The 25,216-nt window shown below is 49.2% G+C and overlaps 1 protein-coding gene across 4 annotated transcripts; it reads right to left on the minus strand.

Moving 5' to 3' along the window:
- Positions 1 to 595: 595 nt before the first annotated feature.
- LOC120856203 (vitamin D3 hydroxylase-associated protein-like) lies at positions 596 to 24,487 on the minus strand. Of its 4 annotated transcripts, XM_040231260.1 has the most exons (15): positions 24,174 to 24,445; positions 17,116 to 17,229; positions 16,747 to 16,896; positions 16,316 to 16,449; positions 15,518 to 15,724; positions 13,879 to 13,919; positions 13,326 to 13,450; positions 12,085 to 12,210; positions 11,350 to 11,447; positions 10,932 to 11,031; positions 10,455 to 10,498; positions 9,720 to 9,759; positions 9,203 to 9,311; positions 2,523 to 2,668; positions 596 to 948 (listed from the first exon to the last, which is right to left on the minus strand). In XM_040231260.1, exons 1-15 carry the CDS (start codon positions 24,366 to 24,368, stop codon positions 820 to 822), a joined length of 1,758 nt encoding a protein of 585 aa, XP_040087194.1. In that variant the 5' UTR covers positions 24,369 to 24,445; the 3' UTR covers positions 596 to 819. The 4 variants fall into 4 exon arrangements, with proteins under 4 accessions (XP_040087194.1, XP_040087195.1, XP_040087196.1 ...); XM_040231261.1 differs by lacking the exon at positions 2,523 to 2,668 and having other exon boundaries at positions 24,174 to 24,457; XM_040231262.1 differs by lacking the exon at positions 10,455 to 10,498 and having other exon boundaries at positions 858 to 948; positions 24,174 to 24,469.
- Positions 24,488 to 25,216: the final 729 nt, after the last annotated feature.

Genomic DNA, 25,216 nt, shown 5'->3' on the forward strand with positions numbered 1-25,216 from the left:
CACAGGCACACCTTGTGCTGGCAAGAAGGCTCCAGTTTGAGAGAATGGAGGGAGGTTACGCCGTGGTGGAGCCGTGCCAGAAGAGGCTGTAGACGTCCTCAGGAGGTGCTGGGTGTCAGGTCAAAACATTTAGCAGCTCGTGGGCAAAGCACTGGACTGTGAGTGGGGGATTAACTCCCAACACAGGCTCTGTTCTGACTTGGTTTCACTCCCATGGTCTTGCTCTATGGAGCTTTCTTTAGAAAGTGGGAGCCATGGCAAGTTCTTGATCAGAAAAGTGCCTAGGGATCACCTCTCCCATAATAGTCAAGTACTGGCAGGTAGGACAGACTACATCAAATCTAACCCCCTCAATTTGTAGATGATAAGACAGGTCCAGAGAGGGGAAGTAACTTGCCTAGCATCACACACCAAACCAGTGGCAGAGCCAGGATTTGGACCAGGTCTCCAAGCTCTCAGTTTGGGGCCCTCTCCCCCTCTGCTGCAGTCTGGGATAGCATCTCAGAGACTGAATTGGAGGAGAACAGCTGGAAGTAGAAGGCCACTCGAAGTCTACAGCCCTACCTCCCCATCTAGACCAGAGATCACAAAGCCAGCCAGTCAAGATGTTCATTGAAAACGTCACCCTGCTCCCCATGCTGGGATAATCTGGGAAGTCTGTGTACTGAGCAGCCACACAGAGGGACAACAAAGAAAACTTCTGGTGGGCTTCCAGGAGGAGGAGAAATAAGGCAGATCTGGTATTCATGAGAAGGAAGGAACATTGAGAGCAGACTTGGATGAGGATGTAGAAAGACCTCCAAGAGAAGGAGTGTCTTGTCACTCAGGTTCCATCTTGTTCTTGACCAAGGTCTCCACCTCCTTCATGAACCGGAGACACAGTTCCTCTTCCCATGGCAAAGCGATGCACTGCACAGCCACCGAAAGCCCCACAGATCCTCTCACCGTCTGCAGGGAGAGAGGGCCTATGGACTCAGAGCCTGCTTCCTGCTCACCGGCCCCTTGCCCAGCCATCCTCACCACCCATAGGTGTGTATTAATCCAAATATCTCACTCCCGGTCTATATTAAGGTAGACATGTCGTGGATCTCAGAGTTCCAGGCTTCCTCAGCTCTCAGCAAAACCTGGAAAAACTGTTCTGCTTTGGCTACAATTCTCCAGGGTTAGGATGGAAAACTTGCTCCCTGTGTAGACAGCTGACTCTAAGGATGAAATATAAAACTGAGTATCCAGCCCATGTTCTCAGCAAAGGAAAAGAGAATGCGCAAATCCCTGACCCAAGGCCTGATTGCACTTCTGCAAGGAAAGGGGTGCCTTGACCCCCAAACACAACTCCAGGAACATGCGAGTTGAGCCTGACTCCCTGCCATGAAAATCAAACATACTTGTAGGCATTCGAACATGTTTTCATCACTTCAAGATGATACCATATAAGCCCTTACTTGCCTTTGTCTCTGGAACCAGGTCCCATGGCTTCGAGTCCTGGCTCCTTCCCTTCAGCTGGCTATATGGCTTTGGTCGAGTCCCTTAACCTATCTGTTCTTTCATTTCCTCATTTGGAAAACCTCATGGGACAGTTGTGGGATTTAATGATTTAATATATATACAGCACTTTTAAACAGCTCTTGGAACAGAGTAAGAGCTCAAGACACATTAGATAGTATCGTTATTGTTATTCTCACAGAATTCAGGTCAGCAGTTCCACTGGGTAACTCTAGCACTAAAATCAATTTCCAGGAAAAATAAGTTACTTAATGTCTGACTCAGACACATGCATACTTTTCAGGGCCGGTTTCTCTCTTTCCCTTTCTCTCTCTCAAGTCGGGGCTGTTATTTTAGACCATGAATTCAATAGGGCCATAGAAATATTTCCTTGTGAAGCCCTCTCTGAATTCGTAATAGCATTCATTCAACAGTTCCTACATACAGGGCATTATGCTAATTGCTTCACTTTTTTTTGATTTAACCTTTAACACAACCCCACAAAGTGAAAATAGAATGAAAAGTGAAAGTGAAAGTTGCTCAGTCATGTCAGACTCTTTGCGACCCCATGGACTGTATATAGAGTCCATGGAATTCTCCAGGCCAGAATACTGGAGTGGGTAGACTTTCCCTTCTCCAGGGGATCTTCCCAATCCAGGGATAGAACCCAGGTCTCCCACATTACAGGCCACAAGGGAAGCCCAAATCCTGTCTTCCTAGAGAAAAAAAACTGTCCAGTTCAGATACATAGTGACCTGCTAACCAGTACCTTCACCTTGTAATCTTCACAGTAACCTCCTAGCCTTCCCCTTTCTTCACTGCCCCTGTCTCTGGGATCGACCTTCCCTACAGAAGTGTCAAGGAAACCACTGCTTTTGCACAGTGGTTCTCCCCTCACAAGGACAGAGGCTGACTTGGAGGTCAAAATAGTGTGTCTTCAGTGATGGGGTGAAACTGTAGCTGAGGTGGTAAAGAGAAACACTGAGAGGGACCAGCCCCGCCCCACCCCAACAGCAGGAGAGGCAGAGAGGGAAACTGACCTCCTGGAAACTTCTGTCAAACCTGTCTCTGTAGTAGCCTCTGTAGAAGGCCAGTTCCTTCTCGTCCTGTGGCGTCACGGTGGTGACAGGCACCACGCCGGCAGGGAAGTTCAGGAGGTTGTAAAGACCCAAGTAGAAACTGCTTGCTGTAGGAAGATCCAGGTAAGCTCAGGAAAATGATCAGCTCAAAAAAGACTCAAGGGACTTCCCTAACGGCCCACTAGTTAACAATCCTCCTTGCAATGCAGGGGATGTGGGTTCGATCCCTGGTCAGAGAACCGAGAGCCCCCATCCCTCGGAGCAACTGAGCCCAAGCACCGCAACTAGAGAGTCTGTGTGCTGCAACAAAAGATCCTGCATGACACAGTGAGAACTCTGAGTGCGGCAACCAAGACCGGAGGCAGCCAAATAAATAACTGATTACTTTTCTGATTACTTTTTTGAAAAAAGAAAAAGACAGGAGGGACAGAATGTGGGTGGGTGCCCCCTTGGGATCTTTCTTGGAACCGCAGCCTTCTGCTTGCAATAGCTGTTTCAGTGCAGGGAGTCGGTCTAACAGCTGCCTACTGCTCCCCACAGTGGAGAGGAGAGAGTCAGAACCTGCTCTGTGCAGATGGCCAAAAAGCACATGAAAAGATACTCAGCATCACTAATTACTAGGGAAAGGCAAATCAAAACTACAATGAGGTATCACCACACACAGGTCAGAATGGCCATCATCAAAAACTCTACAAGAAATAAATGCTGGAGAGGATATGGAGAAAAGGGGACCCTCCTATCTACACTGTTGGTACGAATGTAAATCGGTATAACCAGTATGGAGAACAGTATGGCGGTTCCTTAAAAACTTAAAATAGAGCTATTCTATGATCCAGCAATCCCACTCCTGGGCATATATGCAGAGAAATCCATAATTCAAAAAGATACATGCACTTCAGTGTTCATCGCAGCACTGTTTACAGTAGCCAAGATATGGACAAGTCTAAATGTCTATTGACAGAGGAATGGGTAAAGAAGATGTGGTATGTACATACAATGGAATATTACTCAGCCATAAAAAGAACAACATTATGTCATTTGCTGCATGGATGGACCTAGAGATTGTCATACTGAGTGAAGTAAGTCAGACACAGAAGGACAAATACCATATGATATTGCTTGTATGTGGATTCTAAAACAAATAATACAAAAGAACTTATTTATGAAACAGAAATGGAGTCACGAATATAGAAAACAAGCTTATGGTCATCAAAAGGGTGGGGGAGGGATAAATTGGGAGATTTTGATTGACATATACAGTGGAAGTGACAAATAGATTCATGGGATTAGATCTGAGGAGTGCCTGAAGAACTATCGATGGAGGATTATAACATTGTACAGGAGGCAGTGATCAAATCAGCCCCAAGAAAAAGAAATGCAAAAAGGCAAAATGGTTGTCAGAGGAGGCCTTACAAATAGCTGAGAAAAGAGGAAAAGCAAAAGGCAAAGGAGAAAAGGAAAGATACATCCACATGAATGCAAAGTTCCAAAGAATAGCAAAGAGAGATAAGAAAGCCTTCCTCAGAGATCAACGCAAATAAATAGAGGAAAACAATAGAATGGGAAAGACTAGAGATTTCTTCAAGAAAATTAGAGATACCAAGGGAACATTTCATGCAAAGACGGGCACAATAAAGGAAAGAAGTGATATGGACCTAAGAGGAGCAGAAGATATTAAGAAGAGGTGGCAAGAATACACAGAAGAACTATACAAAAAAGATCTTAATGATCCAGATAACCATGATGGTGTGATCACTCGCCTCGAGCCAGACATCCTGGAATGTGAAGTCAAGCAGGCCTTAGAAAGCATCACTACGAACAAAGCTGGTGGAGGTGATAGAATTCCAGCTGAGCTATTTCAAATCCTGAAAGATGATGATGCTGTGAAAGTGCTGCACTCAATATGCCAGCAAATTTGGAAAACTCAGCAGTGGCCACGGACTAGAAAAGGTCAGTTTTCACTCTAATCCCAAAGAAAGGCAATGCCAAAGAATGCTCAAACTACCACACAATTACACTCATCTCACATGCTAGCAAAATAATGCTCAAAATTCTCCAAGCAAGGCCTCAGCAGTATATGAACTGAGAACCTCCAGATGTTCAAGCTGGATTTAGAAAAGGCAGAAAAGCCAGAGATTAAATTGCAAATATCTGTTGGATCACAGAAAAAGCAAGAGAATTCCAAAAAAACTTCTGCTTTATTGACTACACCAAAGCCTTTGACTGTGTGGATCACAACAAACTGTGGAAAATTCTTAAAGATATGGGAATACCAGACCACCTTACCTGCCTCCTGAGAAATCTATGTAGGTCAAAAAGCAACAGTTAGAACTAGTCATGGAACAAAAATATTGTTCCAAAATGGGAAAGGAGTATGTCAAGGCTGTATATTGTCACCCTGCTTATTTAACTTATATACAGAATACATCATGTGAAATACTGGGCTGGATGAAGCACAAGCTGGAATCAAGACTGCTGGGAGAAATATCAATAACTTCAGATATGCAAATGACACCACCTTTATGGCAGAGAGCGAAGAGGAACTAAAGAGCTTCTTGAAGAATGTGAAAGAGGAGAGTGAAAAAGCTGGCTTAAAACTCAACATTCATAAAACTAAGATCATGGCATCTGGTCCCATCTCTTTAAGACAAATAGATGGGGAAACAGTGATGGACTTTATCTTCTTGGGCTCCAAAATCACTGCAGATGGTGATTGCAGCCATGAATTAAAAGACACTTGCTCCTTAGAAGAAAAGCTATGAAAAACCTAGACAGCATATTAAAAAGCAGAGGCATTACTTTGCCAACAAAGGTCCATCTAGTCAAAGCTATGGTTTTTCCAGTAGTCATGTATGGATGTGAGAGTTGGACTATAAAGAAAGCTGAGCGCCAAAGAATTGATGCTTTTGAACTGTGGTGTTGGAAAAGACTCTTGAGAGTCCCTTGGACTGCAAGGAGATCAAGCCAGTCAATTGTAAAGGAAATCAGGCCTGAATATTCATTGGAAGGACTGATGCTGAAGCTGAAGTTCCAATACTTTGGCCACCTGATGCGAAGAATTGGCTCACTGGAAAAGACCCTGATGGTAGGAAAGATTGAAGGCAGGAGGAGAAGGCGATGACAGAGGATGAGAAGGTTGGATGGCATCACTGACTGTATGGACATGAGTTTGAGCAAGCTCCGGGAGTTGATGACGGACAGGGAAGCCTGACATGCTCCAGTCCATGGGTCGCAAAGAGTCGGACATGACTTAACCGATACACACTATTATATATAAAATATATAACAAATAAGAACCGGCTGCATAGCACAGGGAACTCTACTCAGTACTCTGTAATGGCCTATATGCGAAAAGAATCTAAAAAAAAAGAGTGGGTATATGTATGTGTGTTAGTTGCTCAGTCGTGTCCGTGTCTTTGTGACCCCATGAACTGTAGCCTGCTAGGTTCCTCTGTCCATGGGTTTCTCCAGGCAAGAGTACTGGAGTGGGTTGCCACTCTTCTCCAGGGGTCAAACCTGGGTCTCTTGCATTGAAGGCAGATTATTTACCATCTGTGCCACCAGGGAAGCCCCCCTGGCCTCATTACATTGTGTTGGTTTTTTTTTCCTAATTTAAAAAAAAATTTGACTGAGTCAGTTGTGGCTCACAGGGTACATGTATATATTCACTTTGCTATACACCTGAAGCTAAGACAACATTGTAAATCACTATGTGCCAATAATTTTTTTTTTTAATAAAAAGAATCCACACTGCAAAGCCTTACTCCGTGCCAGGCACTGCACTCTCCTCTCTACACTGCTGAGTCCTTGACTCCTCCCCTCCTCTGTGAGATGAGGATTACTATTCCCTGTATACAAATGGGAAACCAAGGAGGCAGACAGATACACAACTAGTGGCTGGCAGAGGATGCAGCCATGCCCTCCAGTACTCAGGGCTCCAAGAGGGCTGGAGTGCAATCCTGAGTTGAAAAGGTAGCTCCTCCCAGCACCCACCTGTGTGCAGGGAGTGAGCATCAGAGTGTCAGGGAGGTGGACAGAAGACGCTAGAGCAGAGCCAACAGTGAGGTGTGCCTTGGGCAACCGCTGTAGGGGGACCCAGAGGAGAGGAGCCCAGGCTTGAGGGGGGTTTGCATTCTGCATGGCATCGCCTCTGAGACCAGCACCTGTGCTACACATGGGTGGCTGCCCTGTGTTGAGGCTTGCTTGCAACTGCAGGTGGGCTACTGGGCTGAGGCCACCTCTGGAAGTGAGGCTGCAGAAAGCATGTTAAGAGTGAATGGATATGCTAAGAGAAAGAAGTCAGACCCCTGTGCCTTATACCTTCTGATTTTCCTTATATGAAATCCTAGATGAGGCAAAACTATAGTGATAGAAAGCAGACCAGTGGTGGCATGAAACGCAACAGAACATGAAGGAAATTTGGCTAATGATGGAAATAGTCTCTATTTTGATTAGTCTCTATTGTGATTAGGAGAAGGGGAAGACAGAGGATGAGATGGTTGGATGGCATCACCAACTTGATGGACATGGGTTTGAACAAGCTCTGGGAGTTTGATGGACAGGGAAGCCTGGCATGCTGCAATCCATGGGGTCACAGAGTTGGACATGATTGAGCGACTGAACTGATACACGTATACATACATATGTTAAAATTCACCAAGTTACTTAAAACTGCTGAATTTTATCTCATGTAAATTATACTTCAATAAAGTTCATTTAAAAAGTGAATGGAGGGACTTCCTCGGTGACCCAGTGGCTAAGACTCTGTGCTCCCAAGGCAAAAGGCCCAGGTTCGATCCCTGGTCAGGAAACTAGATCCTGCATGATGCGAGTAAGATCCACTGCAGTGAAATAAATTAAAAAAAATGTTTAAGTGAATGGAGGAAACCCCCTGGTGGTCCAGTGGTTAGGACTCCATGCTTCCACTGCAGGGGGCACAGGTCCGGTCCCTGGTCGGAGAACTAAGATCCCAGAAACTTCACAATAAAGCCAAAACAAATGAACAAACAAAGGGAATGAAAACTGATAGGTGCCGGGAGCTGGCATGAGGAGTCCTGCCCGTGGCAAAGGTCATGAAGTTAAGGGGCCCGACAGGCAAAGGCGAGTCGGGCCTTAAGGGAGCCTCGCTGGATCTGCTCGTGCATCTGCCCCCAAAACCAGAGTTTGCCTGCCTTGCTGCATTATGCCTTTCACCTATACTTCTGACATTACGGGGGGGCCTCTCTCTGTAAAGGAGTTAACTTAGGACTCCAGTTAATAAATCTCCTGGGCGTGTTTCAGTCCAAAAACTCCTCTGATGGCTCTCTAGCCTGCCTGATAGGATTATCCGACCACATATGATTGTTTACAGCCTCCCAGCTGTGAGAGGCACGAGATGCTTTAAACTTTCTAAAAACAGATTCTTTTGAGAAGTTAGAAAATTATTAGTATAGTATTAGCGAGTTAGTTAGAAATTATGTTGGTGAGGGGTTTCATTGCTGAGTTAATGATTGCCGCCAGGCCTCCATATCCTTAGGCACCTGGGAGTATGTTAATCAATGTAACTGGAATGTAAAAAAAGAAATATAGTAGTTTTGATGTTAGCAATACTAGACTTTTTGAGTTAATGAATTTTCTCTTTTGTTATAGATCACTGTACTCCTCTTTCTTTGTTATAAATCATTGTGTCCTTGCTATGTAAAAATGTAACTTTATCACTATCTTAAGACTAAATAGATCTTAAGGGGAAACAAGTTTTCTGGTCAATTAACCAATAGAAAGAAAGGTGGGGCCATAAAATGTTAATCGGTCTCCAGACCAGAAGATATTGTAAAACAAATGTAAGACCCTTGTAAGAACAAAGATATGCTGATAAGGGTCTGAGGAGCTGACCCTGCGTGACTCTGTTTCTTACATTTATCTCTATGTACAACTAAAAGTATAAAACTGGACCTGGAAAATAAAGAAACGGACCAGTTCCTGGAAAGACTGGTTTCCCCCGTGTGGTCTTTCTCGTTCTCTTCTTTTCTGGCTGAATTCCCATCTAGAGCATGGAGGCTCGCCATGTCTACTTACTTGCCCTGGCTTCTAAGACCCACGTGAGAGGGAGCCCAAGGCGGGGCACCCTCCGCTATTCAAGTGGGCGCCGGTGGCCTACATAGGTGGTGCAAACTCCTTGTCTTGGAGCTTTATTGGTTTTCCATGTAAACCGAGTTATTCAGCCTCTTTTCTCCACTTATTTTCCTACTACACTATTTCTTTCTAATCTCCCTCCATATCTTTAATTAAGCAATTAATTCCTCAGACGCCGACGCCATCCCTGCTTCGAATTCCCTGGATCCCCCGGGGCTGGACCTCGGCAAGTAGGGACTGGTAACAGGTACGGGGTTTCTTTTCAAGATGATTAAAATGTTCTGGAACCAGATAGTGGTGGTGGTTGCATGACATTCTGAATATACTAAAAACCACTGAGTTGTATGCTTTAAATGGTGAATATATGTTATCTGAATTTTATCTCCATTTAAGAAAATTTTTAAAATAGTAACTAACATCAGAGGTAAAGGCCAGAGGCTGTGGGAGGACTCAGAAGTCCTGGACGCCACACTCCAACGCCACCCCCCACCCCCACCCCACTCCCTACCAAGGACCCAGTGTTCTCTCACTTTGTGCCTTGGCAGGATAGCCAACACCAAAGGCGGGGTCCAGTGCTGGAGACAGTAGCACATCCAGGTCCAGGGACCTCCACTTGGCTATGAACTCTTGCTGATATTCCTGCAGGAATAGTGGAAAGCAAGAGAGGTGAGACTGACAGGGGTCACTGTTTGCAGGACAAAAGCAGATGCCGCCAGGCTGAGTCAGGTTAAACACCAGGAAGAATTCCCAGACTGTGAGGTGCAGACTGAGATGGGGGTGGTGCGAGGGGAAGTCAGGGTCTTCCCAGGGGCCAAGGAGGAGGGATGGGAAGGACAGCCTCAAGCTACAGTGATCTGGGGACAATGTATCATTCTGGTCCCAGGGAGACAGACTACATTAACCTCCTGGTCATTATCCGGGTGCAGCTGGGCCTCCCCTGAAGGCCAAGACAGAGACCTACCATCTACTGGGCTACTCCTGTCGCCACCCAGGGGTCTGCTGCCCCAGTTCTGGCAGTCCCTCAAGGTCTCCCCAGGCATGTATTACCTCCACTGCTTTGTGCAGCTCCCACAGTTTCTTGGGTGTCCTGGGGAATGAGGAAGAAGGAGAAGTCCAAAGGTCAGCATGGGAGGACTGCTTTTTATACAAAAGGGACATGACACCCAGGAGGCAAGTTCTGGACCCTATGCAGGCTGCAAATCAGCTGATGGGCTGGGAATCACCCTGTATCTTGTCCCCTGGCCAAGATCCATTACCTGTCCAATGTTCCCAAGAGGACCCATCCCCTGGTCAAAGCCCTACTACCTGTGACAGGGACCCACAGGCTCCCTCGAAACCCCAGGTCCCTTCCCCTAAACCGTGAGGCCCCGGATCAACCCTCAGGCTGCTCCAGCCCCAGTTCCAACCAGCCCCTTAATTCCAAGCCCACCAGGCCAAGCCCAGCAGCAAACCCAAACCAGACTCCTCTCCCAATCATATCCCCACCCCAACTCCAATCTTAACCTCAACCCTGACCCAAACCTAACTTCAACTCAGGCCCAACTTTTATCCCAATCTAACTCAATTCTAGTGTGTACTCAAGAGTTCAACTCCAAATAAAACCCCAGTCCCACCCAAAAGTCTAAATTAACCCCGTGTTGGGCATGATTCTAAAGCCCTAATTAGATTCCAAAGCCTTAAACAGCCCTGCTCACAGTCGACAAGGCCGCCAGCCACATGACCCTCACCCAGTTCCCAAGGAAACCCCTTGTGAATTGGACCTGAGGAGGCTTGATCACTTACCCTACTCCACACAACATTTCTAAATCCTGGCTAAGCCGGGGCTCCTGGAGTGGGGAGAGAGGGGGAGGGCACTTTCAGAAACCATAGGGCAATGCCACCTGCCCGGGACAGGGGTCTGGGAAGAGAAACTCTGCCCTGCTCCCCCCAAAGCCCCTGACCACAGCACCAAACCTTGATCCCCCTCTCTCAATCCCCTTCCCTCTCACTGAAGCCCCATCTCTCTGAGCTTCTCTGAAGCCCCCTTCCCTCTCTGACAGCATTGCTCTCTTTTGGCCCCCATCTCCCTTCTTTCAGTTCCTCTCCCATCGAGCCTTTCTCTGAACCACCACATTCTCTGGGCCTCATCTTCCTCTCTGACCTGACACCCACCCCCACCCCACCCCTCACCCCCAAGGGAGCCCCCTCCCCTTTCTGAGCCCTTTGTCTTCTCTGGGCCCCTCCCCCCTCCAGCCCCTCCCACTCTGAACCCACACTCACGATATTCTTCCAGATCCAGGCCAGGAAACATTTGAGTGAGTCTGGCAACCTGAGAGAGGTGACTGTGTTCTTCATGGAGGGGTCCACAATGTCCCCCTTACTGAGGAACCACAGACACACAGCTGGTCAGTTATGGCCTTCAGCTGGCCATCACCCAGCCATCAGCTTCCCCTCTGTAGATAAGCTACAGAGAGAGGTTTGACACAAAGAAATACTCTGTTCCAAGCAGCACCACCCCAGAACATGTGCGTCCTGGAGGCAGCTTGGTTGGGTGACTTGCTGCTTATGGTCACACAATGAGCCAGAAGCACCAAAGCAGCCCAGGCCTGCAGCTCCCCACCTAGGGCTCAGGCTGCCACCAGCCCTTTCCTCAACCCCATTTCCATCACACCCCACATCCGAGTCCCAGCAGACATACATTTTCTCCAGAAGGCTGGCCCCTCCATCAGCAAACAGACTCCTTTTGAACAGGTTAAAGAAGGCATACTCTGTTCGGGGAACAGAGAAGGGGATGACCTGGGGAGAGAGAGGCCAAGTCAGGGCCTGGAGCTCCTCCTGCTCTGCCCCATGTTCTCTCTGCATCCCTCAAGATTTAAAGAGAGAATACCACATCAGCTCCTCAGCAAGCTTGGGAAGCCTTTATGCTCTGCCCACTCCCTCACCCCCTCCACAGAGATGAGGCAGAATTTGAGCTGCTTGCTTAACTGTGATCCAGCCCCTTGCCAAGTGCTTTATTGGGAGCTCATTCAATCATCACAGCCACCCAGTGTGGTAGCAACCTGAGGCTCACAGAGATGAAGAGACTGCCTCAGCAGTTTTCAAAGGGTGGCGGGGCAGGGACAAGCCATTGGGGCACGGGAAGTAGGGGAAGAAGAGGGCCACTCTGACGACAAGAGTCTCCTTAAAGCCATTTGATGGAGACAACAGAAACCCAAGCTCTAGGAATTATGGGAGTGAGTCTCAGAGTTCCCGTTACTGAAGGGGGATGCCTTCCTCACAGGATGGGACCCACCCTGCCCCCACCTCCAGGAAGCCTAGGGGAAACACAATGATCTCACTAGCACAAACTCAGATGTAACCTTTCTCTCCAAGAATGGACCAACCCAGCATTCTCATTGACCTGGTCTCCCTCCCAAGGGCCAAGTAAGCCTACCTGGTGTCCTGCATCCCGGAGCAGCCTGGATGTGAGTTTCACAGCCCTGGCCATGCTAGGTGATGGGTGGGTGAAGCCATCTGATTCGTAGTAGCCAATTCGAAGGGGACGGTTACTGGAGTACACCTTGGGGAAAGAGGGGCTGGGTTAGGGGAGATTGGCCATAAGACAAGGTGGCCTCATTCCCAGGGCCCCTTGAAGCCTCCCTATATACTCTCCAGGGTTAGGTCCTCTGAAGAACTCTCCAGAAGAAGAAATGGATGGGGACATGACTGATTGGGTAGCTGGAGTGGATAGTTAAACAGATTCACAGGTGAATGGGTGAGTGTATGAGATGGTGAATGGGTGAGTGGGCAAGGGCTACACAGATAAATGGGTGGGTGGGTAAATGAATGGATGGAGGTGAGCGGTGAGTGGGCAGGCAGGCAGGTAAGTACATGAATAGACACGAATATCTTAAAGCCAAAGAAGGGTCAGGAGAGGAAGAGCATGAAGAGACCAACAGAGGCGAATAATAGATAACAGACAGTGACCACAGGCTGATTGTACTACAATATGTGTAGGGAATCAGATGAATAGACACTGGCTGAACAGTAGACAGAGACTCTCCCTATGCAGCAGATCCTGGAGTCAGGGCTGGGTTCCAAGCCACTATGTGATCATCAGAAAGTCATTTCACTTCCCTTCAGTTTCCTCACTTGTAAATGGGAGGAGTGAAGCTCATTCTATAGAGTGAGTGTTAGGATGAAGTACAAAGAGCCACCACATAGTAGGTACCAATAAATGTTCCTGAGTGAGTTAATGCAAAAATGAAGAGTCAGAGCTAGAAGGGTCTACAGCAAAATTCTGGTTCAACATCTTCATTGTACCAATGTGGAGGCTGAGGCCTAGAGAAGAGATGTGACTTGGCCAGAGTTACCTAGAGGCCTAACAACCCAGCTTCCCTTGATACCAGGCTCTCTACACCACACTTGCTGAGCTTACTGCCCCTGTGTGTTGGGCAAATGATGATGGAGTCCCTCTCTGGGGTAATATCATCTATGGCTCCAGGTGGCACAGAAGCCAAAGCAGGTGGCATCTGGTCGGGTTGGGGAATGAACTGACTGAGCATGCGGGCTTCCCGCTCACTGCACTTGGGCTGGGAAAGGAGGGCTTCACAGGGAATGGTCCTAGTGGCTGGTTGTTGAGGAATGAAGGGAGAAGAGAGGGAGCCCTCCAGGCTTGCTCCCTACCCAGCTCACCTCCTCCCTGAAGGGCAGGAAGGGCACGGTGGGGTCCAGTCGGTGCATGTGTTCACTCAGCAGTGCTCGCAGGCACAGTGCCAGGCTCTCCACGTCCCAGGCCAAGGGGCCAGGCACTGTGATCACTGTACAGAGTGGGTGGAAAGAGGCAGACATGCCACAGCCTTTCTGCTTTGGGGACCCACACTGCCTGGCCTCAGAGGGGGGACCCAGGGCCATGATCAGGGAAAAGGGAAGAGGCCCTGGGCCCGTCTTGGGTCGGGGTTGAGAATGAGTGGAGTTGGCAGACTAGCTCAAACAACCTTCCAGCCTGAAGGGAGATTCTCCTCTGGGGCAGAACACTAGGAGACCAGCAAGCGAGGTGAAAGCTAAGGAACAGAAAGATCCTCTCCAAGGGGCAAGAGTCACTGGACTAGAAAGCCAAGCAGAACCTTCCCCCATACTCCTTGGTCACTGGTGGGGCTGGTCTGTCTGAGATACAGTGAAATGTCCTTGGGAGAAAGGCAAACAGGTTGCCTTTGAATGGATATGGCCAACACAGACAAGAGCTTACCTGTTTTCCTGCCCTTCACAGCAGAGGCAACTCCGGAGTTGCTGCAAAACCCCACCCACCCAGAGCCCAGCTCAGCACCTGAAGGGAAGGACTTAGGTGCCAAAGAGGCTTGAACACCCAGCCAGTGCACTCCCCCAGGGCCCAGCACACAAGAATAAGAGCTGCCTCAACCCTCCCATGACTCTTTACTGTCCACAGAATAAATCTGAGCCCTTTTACTGCCCTTCAAGGCTCTAAATTATCAGCTCTTTCTAGCCCTTCCATACATACATACTCACACATTGTTCCAGGCAAAATAGGCTGCTTATAGACTTACAGCCTTCTAGATGCTACTCGATGGACATGAGTTTGATCAAGCTCCAGGAGTTGGTGATGGACAGGGAAGCCTGGCATGCTGCAGTCCATGGGGTCACAAAGAGTTGGACACAGCTGAGTGACTGAACTGAACTGAAGATGCTTCTCCAACTCTGCATGTCCATCCTTCAAAACCAAGCTGAAATACTGCCTTCTCCAGGAAGCCTTCCCTGCCTTTGACCTGCTTCTAAAAGTGTAAAATCTTGGCCTTTAATAAATTCTATTGAAGAAAATGTCAACTTCATTCCTCTCTTTGACCTTCTCTTAAGCCTGGATTCAGTTCAGTTCAGTCGCTCAGTTGTGTCCGACTCTGCGACCCCATGGACTGCAGCATGCCAGGCCTCCCTGTCCATCACCAACTCCTGAAGTTTGCCTAAACTCATGTCCATTGAGTCAGTGATACCATCCAACCATCTCATCCTCTGTCGTCCCCTTCTCCTCCTGCCTTCAATCTTGCCCAGCATCAGGGTCTTTTCAAATGAGCCAGCTCTTTGCACCAGGTATAAGCCAGTTGGATGTTAAAGAGCACAACAGGGCCTGGGGCTGGGTCTGAGAGTGTTCTGTGTCCCTGTATAGGGCCACACAGTGTAGGTAGTCAGAGTGAGCTTGAAATATGGGTGGATGGGTTGATAGATGTATGAGTGAGTGCAAAACAGATGGAAAAATTAATAGAAATATGGATGGATTGGTGGGTTGATGGATGAATGGAGGCAAACATGGATTGATGGATGGCTAGTTGAGTAGGTGGATGGAGAGATAAATGTCAGAATGAATGAATAAATGAATGGAAGGAAGAATGTAAGTTCTTCAAAGGCTTGGATACTGTCCATTTTGTTCACTGATGCATCCCAAGTACATAGTTCAGTGTCTGGCACAGAGTAAACACTCAATAAATATTTTTCAAATAAATTAAATGGCAGATGAATGGTGAAATTGTTTAATGGATAGAAACTGGTATGGCAACTGCATGGATGCATGAATGGATGAGAAATTGATATAGATGGATAAATGGATGGATTGATGTATGAGAAAGGAAAAGGGGGGTAAATAGACAGATGGAGGGATGAATTAATTAATGAAATAATGAATGAGTGGGCAGTCTATCCCACTCCCTCCTGTACCAAACATGGTGTGTTTAGCTGCGGGGCTGAGGCAGGAGTTACTGGAAGCCCTCCTACCTCGTCCACTTCCCCTACTACTGAGCTAAGGATAATCATTATATGGACAAGACCCCTAGTTTCTCCAGGCTGGGCTGAGCCTACCCAGGCCCCCCACCACCAAGTACCTGAGGCGGTATCCTGTGACCCGGATACCACAGACACCACAAAAGCTGGCTGGAATACGGATACTGCCTCCGGTGTCAGTACCCATGCCCAGGATGGAACCCCCTTTTGCCAGGAGAGCGCCTTCACCCCCTGAGGAGCCCCCAGATGTCTTCTTTAAGTTCTGAGGGTTCAGAGTCTGTCCATAGATGGGGTTGCTGCAATCAAAGCTGAGGGAAGCAGAAGAAATGGGGCTGGGAGGGGAAGGTATAACTGGAGAAGACTGCCTGCCCATAGAGAGGCCAACCTCCCTCGGAGTCAGCCCCAGGACCGATGAGCTCCCCCCGCAGGCCAGGAAACTCCTGGTGTCCCTTCAGTTGAGGCGAGAGGCTGCTGCAAGAGAGAGACCAACCAGGACTCCTAAAATGAAGATCAAGGAGCCAGCAGCTCTGCTAAATAGTGGGGAACATGTTACAAAAACAGATAGAAACAGATACACTACAGGCTGAGTCAGGTGGGAGGAGAATAGGGAATGAGAACAACTAGAGAGCTGGAGTAGAAACAGAGATGTAACTTTTCAGTGCCTCTGGGCCTGAGGGCCCTTAAAGACCGTGGAGTCCACACACATGTTGTCAGATAAGGACACTGAGGCTCAGAGGGCAGAAAAGACTTGCCCAAGAACCTCCATCCCAAGGTCTACATGACCAGCCCCCACCTCACCCTCAGCCCTTCAGCGGCAGCTTCATCCTGGGCCCAGCCTCGGTCCCAGCCCCGGTCCCGGCCCCGGCCCCAGCCCGGGTTGGCCTGCCTGTTACAGAGACCTGAGCAGCATCTGGGAGATGTTGGTCTTAACAAAGGGAATAGCTCCCTGAGCCTTTAACACTTGCACGATGACTCCGTCCTTGGCTGCCGGCTTCTCCAGGAACTGGGCCAGGCCACACGTAGAGTCATGGCCCTGCAGGGAAGTGACACAAGCTCCAGCCCCTGGGGGTCAGAGTGGAACCAGCCACCGAACAGATTCTCTCCGGCGCTCCACTCCGCTCACAAGCATTCTCTCTCCTGCTGAGATGCAGGCGCTGCACCCTTAAGATTCATGAGTGACAGGAGAGATCAGTGGTGAAGAGATTGGGTTTGGGAGCCTGACTGCTGGTTTGGTTTCTAACCTTGGGGCCTAGATTGGGCAAGTGACTTGCCCAATGTCACACACTCAGATGCTCACATGTACACATGCACGTGTATCCCCAAGGCTCACCATGCAGTCATAGACGTCCTTGAGGCTGATGGGGACCCCATAGAGGAGTCCTCGCTCACTCTTCTTGAGTTTCTTCAATGCCTGCAACTGTTCCTCACATTCATCTAGGAAATCCGTCAGGCAGTTCACCTCCTGGTGTATCTTCATTGCCTGAGCATCATTGAGGGAAGCCAGAGAGGGGCTCAGGGCATGACCAGGGGCAGGACACTGAATCACCCCAGCCCCTCTGCCCATCCTGACTCAGGACAGAAGTGACGGATGACTGTGGCACAAGCTCCCTCCCAAGCTGGCTGCAATGCCACAGGGTCACACCTGGCCCCCAACTATTCCACTCAGAGCCCCAAGACTGGGCTCTGACCGGGACTGCACCTCCTCTAGGTAGCTGCAAAGGACACTCTCCAAACTCAGCTCATCAGCAAGCAGCTTCTGGACCAGCTTCTCCAGTGGCAGCTCCAGAATGGGCTTGGGGTCCAGCTCTGGCTCCTGCAGAGATGGGGGCAGGCAGATATCACACTGCTCCACTCAAGGCCCCCCCACCATCAACATCATGCCTAGGTGGCTACAGAGTACTCCTCACATGTTCCTGGGCCCATCCTTAGCTTTAAAGACATCTCCCAGTCAGTCTCCAGGTTGGAATAAGAGCCCTCCAGAGACACAACTGTCCTCCTCTGTGTCTGCCTCCCCAGAGTCCAGCCCCAGGGCCCAGCACAGAGAAGGCCAGCCCCCTCCTCGTGCAGCTATCCAACAGGGCCCCCCGTGGAGTGGGAGGGACTCTACACGCACATCTTGGGATGCAGGGCTTATGAAAAGTGAGGCTCAGTTCTTTGAGGTTTGCCTTCAGGAGTCATCCCCCCAGCATCCCACTCTTCCTTCTTCTCTAGTCCTCCCATACCTGCCGATTTGACCTTGGGGAAAGGTCAGGGTGGCAGGAGAGCTGGGAGCCAGCCTTGACCACAGCCCTGCTCAGTGGGGTAACGCAGGTGAACCTCTCCCCCTCCTGTGGCCTAGGTCTCCTCAGAGAGGAAAGTATCAGAATACAGTCATGAGTCAGCCACGCAGCGGAGCATAGACAAGCCCCCCTGCTGCCCTGAGCCCAGAACTCCTGGAACACCCTGAGAACTCCTAATCAAGGATCCAGCACACAGTGGGCATTCAAGAAGATGAAGTTGCCTCTCTTTGTCCTCCATGGTCCCAGCTGAGCCCCTGATGCCTTCAAGTTGAAATGTGGGTTGGGTGGGCCTTTCTAGGTCCTGGAGGCGACATAGGGAGACAGAGGGATTTTCCTGGGAGGTTGGGGCTTCAAGGCTTCTTGGATTCTTCCAGTCCTCATCTTATTCTCATCCATAGCATCTGACTGCTAGAAACTTTCCTCTGGAAGTGCTCCATGCCCTCAACTCCCCATACTTCCCTCTCCCTTCCAGCAATTCCTGCCCAGTCTCCTCTGACCCTCCTCCTCCAGTAAATGTTGGCCACCTCCCTCCCTACCTGTCTGCCTTCTCTGGTGAACCCAGTGGCCAGTTCTCCCCATTTCTCCAGTCCAGACCTACTTCCCATTAGGCCTCAGGCCCATTTACCCACCCATGGACCCAAAGACATCCAGGACTCACCATTTTTCTGTCAAACCTGTTCCTCTTCATGAGATTCCCAATCGATGACACTTGTGTCATCAACAAGGTGAATCTCAGATCCCCTGGATCCTCACACCCAAGTTCTGATCGTGGCTGGATAAATACCAACACAATCACACATAAAACGTGTTACAACACTTAAATATACGCCAGGCCACCTTCTAAGAATTTTACATATAATAGTTTATATTACTCCTTGCAACAACTCTAGGAGGTAAGCTGTGTAGTTTTCTCATTTTACAGCAGAAGATGCTGAGGCACAGAGAGCTGTTTACCCAAGGATCTGGATTCACTGGGCAGTGCAGTCCCAGCTACCATTCTCTCCACACTCAGTGCTGACAGGTGGTTCTGCCTCCTTCAAATCACCCCCTTCTGACTTCTCAGACTCCTTCCTGCCTAGAACCTTTTTTCTTTCTCAGTTTTCTTACACCTCCTCACTGGCCTCCCTGCCTCTAGTCTTCCCTTCCAGCTCAGCCTCTTCACTGCGGCCAGGCCGATGCTTGTAGGTGTTATACTCGTCACTCACTCATGTCTGACTCTTTGTGACCCTTTGTATTATAGCCCACCAGGCTCCTCCATTCATGGAATTTTTCAGGCAAGAATACTGGAGTGAGTTGCCATTTCCTCCTCCAGGGATTTCCCCGACCCAAGGCTGGAACTTGAGTTTCTTGTGTTTCCCGCTTTGGCAGGCAGATTCTTTCCTGCTGAGCCATTAAGAAAGCTCAAGAATACTGTGTGAGTAGCCATTTCTTTGTCCAGGAGATCTTCCTGACCCAGGGATCGAAACTGTGTTTCCTACATTGCAGGCTAGTTCTTTACCACCTGAGCCATAACTACTTATATAAAACCCATGACATGTTCCTAGTGCAGTAAGTACTGGGTAACTGAGAATATTGGTGTGTCTATATGGGAACACATTAGATGTTTATGGTGACCCTTGTAGAAAGAGAATGTTGTTGCAACTTTATTCTGAGGGCTCCCCTTGTGGCACCATGTGAACAAGTGCCCATCATGCATACAGACCCCTGAAGCCATTGCTCCCTGGCAGTTGTCCTTATGTGGCCACTGGTGAAAATGACAGCCTGCCAGGAACTGGGGAGAGGTGGGGAGAGAAGGCCAGGGTGGTGAGAATGGTGGACCTGCAGGCTTCTGCTGGGACTGCCCCTCTGCCAGCACTCCAGTGACCGGGGGTGGGGGGCTTTCAAGGGTCCGAGAAAGCTTTTTACCAACCCTGATGAATGGAACAAATCTACTAGAACAAATCCACTAAAACTCACTAGAAATCCACTCAGCAAGGACAACATTATTGCTGAAATGAGAATATCATTTAGAAAATGCTTGCTGTGTACCCAGGCACCACTGTCAAAATTATTAACTTGTGGACTATAATTACAATGGTCACTCCATCACAGAGGTGAGTAGGTTAAGGCACAGAGGAATTATTTAAAATGTAAGCGTTAGAGTCAGGATTCGAACACAGGCAGTCCAGCACTGTCTTAACTACCACACTCTTAACCAGCGTGTTACACAACTTCTCCCAAGGCTTGTAAGATTAGGGTCAATGAAATTTCTATGACATTCTAATGACAATGTTTATTGTTGACAACAGAGATCCCTGAAGACTATATACAATCTCAAAAGGTATCAGAAGAGCCAGGAATTCTACGTGTCACTGCTACTGGTTCAGCAGAAGCTGAGCAAGACTCAGCCTAAGGAATGAGGCATTAGTGTTGAAAGTCTCTATTTAATGAGACTGCAGGTCACCTAATGACTCAGCTTATTGAGAGAGCTTAATAAAGCTTTTAATAAAGCTTGAAAGATAGGGACAGCTTCAAAAGATGATCACCACATCAGAAGAGCCCCACCAAGTTTCAAAAGCTCAACAAATTATTTGTAAATTATTACAATAATCTGATGAAAGAATTGAACGTCAACTTATATCACTTTTAAGCCATTTTAGTATATAGTTTAGAACAAATCACCCCCTCCAGCCAAGCCCCACGGCTCCCAGGACATCTGGCCTTCTGCACACTCAGCTAGTGCTGCCTCCACGTGCGGACTGAAAATCAAAGAAAATATACTTCAAAGTTTTTAGTAAATTGGTTATTAATCTTTCCAAAGTGGTCATTACATATGTTGAACTAAAAAAGCCTCTTGATGAAAGTGAAAGAGGAGAGTGAAAAAGTTGGCTTAAAGCTCGACATTCAGAAAACGAAGATCATGGCATCCGGTCCCATCACTTCATGGGAAATAGATGGGGAAACAGTGGAAACAGTGTCAGACTTTATTTTGGGGGGCTCCAAAATCACTGCAGACAGTGACTTCAGCCATGAAATTAAAAGACACTTACTCCTTGGAAGAAAAGTTATGACTAACCTAGATAGCATATTCAAAAGCAGAGACATTACTTTGCCGACTAAGGTCCTTCTAGTCAAGGCTATGGTTTCTCCTGTGGTCATGTATGGATGTGAGAGTTGGACTGTGAAGAAGGCTGAGCGCTGAAGAATTGATGCTTTTGAACTGTGGTGCTGGAGAAGACTCTTGAGAGTCCCTTGGACTGCAAGGAGATCCAACCAGTCCATTCTAAAGGAGATCAGCCCTGAGTGTTCCTTGGAAGGAATGATGCTGAAGCTGAAACTCCAGTACTTTGGCCACCTCATGTGAAGAGTTGACTCATTGGAAAAGACTCTGATGCTGGGAGGGCTTGGGGGCAGGAGGAGAAGGGGACGACAGAGGATGAGATGGCTGGATGGCATCCCGGACTCGATGGACGTGAGTCTGAGTGAACTCCGGGAGTTGGTGATAGACAGGGAGGCCTGACGTGCTGCGATTCATGGGGTTGCAAAGAGTCGGACACGACTGAGCGACTGAACTGAACTGAACTGAATATCAAAAACTCCCTTACCCTTCAGGGTGGCAGTTTCCACCTGAAGTGACCAGAGCCTCCTAGCCAACAGCCGTCAGTCAGTAGATCCTACAAATATTATTTCCTAGGTGTTCTATAGCAGCAGTCCCCAGCCTTTTTGGCACCAGGGACTGGTTTCCTGGAAGACAATTTTCCCATGGGTTTGGGGGTTGCAAGCAATGGGGAGAAGCTGTAAATACAGATGAGGCTTCGCTCACTCGGCTGCCACTCACCTCGTGCGGTGAGGTTCCAGGGGCTGGGGACACTCCCCGCCTCCCCACCATGTTATAGCAACAGTGCCTTACCTCAGGCTTTCCTCTCTCTAGTACTGCCTTTCTTGTTCCCTCCTCCTTTTGAAAAAGTTCCTACATATCCTTCAAGGCTTAGTTCCAAAACCACTTCCCTATGAAACCTTCCCCACACAACCCTCTCCAGGTAGCAGATCACCTCTCCTGCCAAGTCCCACAGCTTTGAGGGCATCTGACCTTTGCCATTCTCAGCTGAACTGCCTGCCTCCCTTCATGGTTCTCGCAGCTCTGCTTCCATCACACACACCCCCCGCCCCAGACTGGGAGCCTCTTTAAGGCAAGCTTGGGTCAGATGTCAAATGTCAGATTATCTGAATAATGAACCTGTCCTCGCGGTCCAGCAGAGGCAAGACCCAGGAGAATCCTTTGTAAAATGTTCCTAAATGGAACTGAATTGGATTTGTTTGAACCCTGTGAGGGTTTGACCTATGTTTCAGCCTCCCATCTGCCTGGATCAGAGAGCTGGTCACCTGATCTCGAGGGTAACCCTGGCAGAGGAGTGATCTGATTGGAAAGGTGTCTAGGGCAGACCTGTATAACTTTGTTGGGAAGAGAATAAGGTGCTGAGAGCCAAGAGACTTTGAGGGAAGGTTGGAGGTACCATGGATGATCTCACTCCAAACCCTTTACAGTCTTCCAGCCACCCAGACACCCCTTTCCAGGTACCCAGCCTAATAACTACCTATCCCAGATATCCACACGTACACCAACCAGATGCCCAGTGACAGGGACGTCACTCAGTCATGTCTGACTCTTTGCGGCCCCATGGACTGTAGCCTATCAGGCTCCTCCGTCCATGGGATTTTCCAGGCAAGAATACTGGAGTGGGTTGCCATTTCCTTCTCCAGAGGATCTTCCACGCTTTACTGTCTGAGCCACCAGGGAAGTCCAAGACACACCCCAAACCAGACATCCTCACACACCAGACACAATCACATGGGTACATACTCAACCAAACATACAGACCCAAACCAGCCAAACATCCAGATGAATATACCCCAATGAATAACACATGTACTCTCAACCAGGCCCACACCAAGGCATATGACCGAACACAAACAGCTCACAGCCAGACACACACCCAGCCAGCACACAGGAGGGACATACAAGCAGACCCTGGTGTTTGCAGTGAAGGAACCTAAACCCACCACTTGGCACAAATGGGGCCTCCCCGCACACACAGGAATCCTCTCCATCATGCGGAATCGCTGCAGCAACCCCATTAGCCCAGATTTCCTCCTCATCAACCAGGGAGGGGCAGCTGCTCTCTGGGGCAGATTGATTTATCCAACTAATTAGCCCCAATTAATATTAATACACAGTCTCAGAAACTGCAGCAGCTAGGGCAGAGGAACTGTCCACCGGGGCCATCAATCACCATCCGGGGAGATGGCAAAGGACACTCAGGAACTCTGGAGCATGGGGATAGCACCTCAGGCACTACCGCAACCCCCACTCCCAGAGGAAGTCTACCACAATCACCCAAGATACCACGAGCCCACCTCTCCTTGGGCAGATGGGGAATCCAAGGCCCAGAAAAAGGATGGTCACATCGTGCAGGCTACCCAACAAAGCAAAGTCGCGGTATAGAGTTGTCTCCGTGCCTCTCCCTCTCAGCTCTCTGTCGCTCTCGACAGGCTCCGCTCCAGACAGACATACCCGCGTCTCAACTGCCAGCCTCACTGTCTTGCACCACTGGCAGTCAAACTGTCCAAGCCCCCGTGTGAGAAACATAGCTTCCTGGCAGACTCACAGATTTAGAAAATGAACTTAAGGTTGCCAGGGGGAAGGATGCAGGGAAAGGACAGTTAGGGAGTTTGGGATCGACACTACACACTGCTATATTTTAAATGGATAACCAACAAGGATCTACTGCATAGCACAGGAAGCTCCCCTCAATGTTACACGGCAGCCTGTGTGGAAGGGGAGTTTAGTGGAGAATGGATACGCAGAGACATGCGTATACACGGCTGAGTCACTCTGAAGTCCACCTGAAACTACCATAGCTACACCCCAAGATAAAATTAGAAGTTTAAAGGACAAAAGAAATTAAATAAAATAAACTCAGATTCACTTCAGAGCCTGTGCTCTTAACAATTAAAGGAAAGAAACATAGCTTCCTGTGAAGACCCCACCTTCAGTGACCCCCAATGTTTTGCGCCTGTCGTGTGCTCAGCAAAAACTTGCAGAACCCCCATGTGGAGGATGAAGGGGACGAGAAGCAGAATTTGAAGACCAGGGTCCTGTCCCAGTGGGGTCTAAGGGTGCTCAGGGGCTGAAAGAAGCCTGGCCTCCTACCTACAGTTGCCTCCATCAGTTTTAGTTCAACAAATAGCCCAGGTAAATACCCACCATGCAGCCGAGCCCTGTGGCAGGCACTGGAAGAAAGAGAAAACACACTGCCTCTGACCTCAAGGGGCTCAAAGGACACAGATGAAGGAGGAACTGATGGGGACACAAGAAGCGAGCTTAGGGAGCTGGCGGGGGCAGGGCTGCTCCCTGTCTTCTGAAGGAGATGAGGTCACGGGAGCAGCTCTGTCTCGAGGTGGGACCCACTATTGGGATTGAGGGTCAGCGTCAGCTCACTTGCTGCCGGAGACGTTCTGCCAGGGCTGCCATCCTCCTCAGAGCCTCCTCCCTACGCTTCTGCGCCCTCGGGATCTTGCTCCGTGCTGGAGCCTGCCACCAGAAGAGCATGGTGGTCCCCAGCCAGACAGCCCCTAGCAGAGCCACTGGGAGTAACACCACTAGCAGGTGAGATAGCCAAATCACCCCAGGCATTGTGGGACCCGTGCAGATGTACCAACTGCTTCCTCAGGAAGGCTGCCTTTTTATTTGTTAGCTCCACCCTCCCACGCCTGTTTCCCAAAGGGGCAGGAGCCCCAGGTGTTGGCAGAACCTAACCTCATCCCAACTAGCTCTTACAGCCATCTGGACCCATCCTTATGCAAATAAAGTCCCCTGTTCCTCAGGCCAGGCAGATGAAGGGGCTATGGCAGAAACTAGGCTGAAGAGGAGCCCAAGACATCAGGTGGGCAGGTGACTGGGCTCTGATCCCACTTCCTTCACATTCTCCTCCCTCATCCCACCCACTCCTCAGACACCCCACCAGCACCCCAACCTGACCCTCTCCAGTACCCAGTGGGTTGCTCCTATGGTTTCCTGTTGTTTGCAGGATAATCACCAACCCCCTTAACATGACTCTCAGGCCACAGGGAGGTGGACTGAACAGCCCACCTGCCCAGAATTAGCAGCTCACTCTGGGCGTGTCTGAGGCCCAGGCAGAGAAGAAAGGAAGGGACACCTGGGGATGCAGGCAAGGTTCAGAAGGCACCCGTCCCAGGAACTGAGGACCAAGGCAGGCAGGCATAGTCCTCGCCCCTTCCCCTGCCAGCCCAGCTGAACTTTTGTTCCTGATTCCCCAGGCAAGGCCACTGCTGCCCCTGGGACTGAAGCCTCCCTAGTCGACTGCTTCACCCTTCCAGACCCATCTCCCATTTTCTCATTGGACTAGGGACTCCCTACCACCAAGAGGAGCAGACATCTTCAGGGTGGGGTGGGGTGGGGTGGGGTGAGAAGGTGGATGTGACTTCCTGCAGGAAAGACCAAGAGGATGTGCAGTGGCAGAG

The sequence above is a fragment of the Oryx dammah genome, unplaced genomic scaffold (assembly GCF_014754425.2).
Source record: "Oryx dammah isolate SB20612 unplaced genomic scaffold, SCBI_Odam_1.1 HiC_scaffold_28, whole genome shotgun sequence".
In the NCBI taxonomy this organism is placed as follows: domain Eukaryota; kingdom Metazoa; phylum Chordata; class Mammalia; order Artiodactyla; family Bovidae; genus Oryx; species Oryx dammah.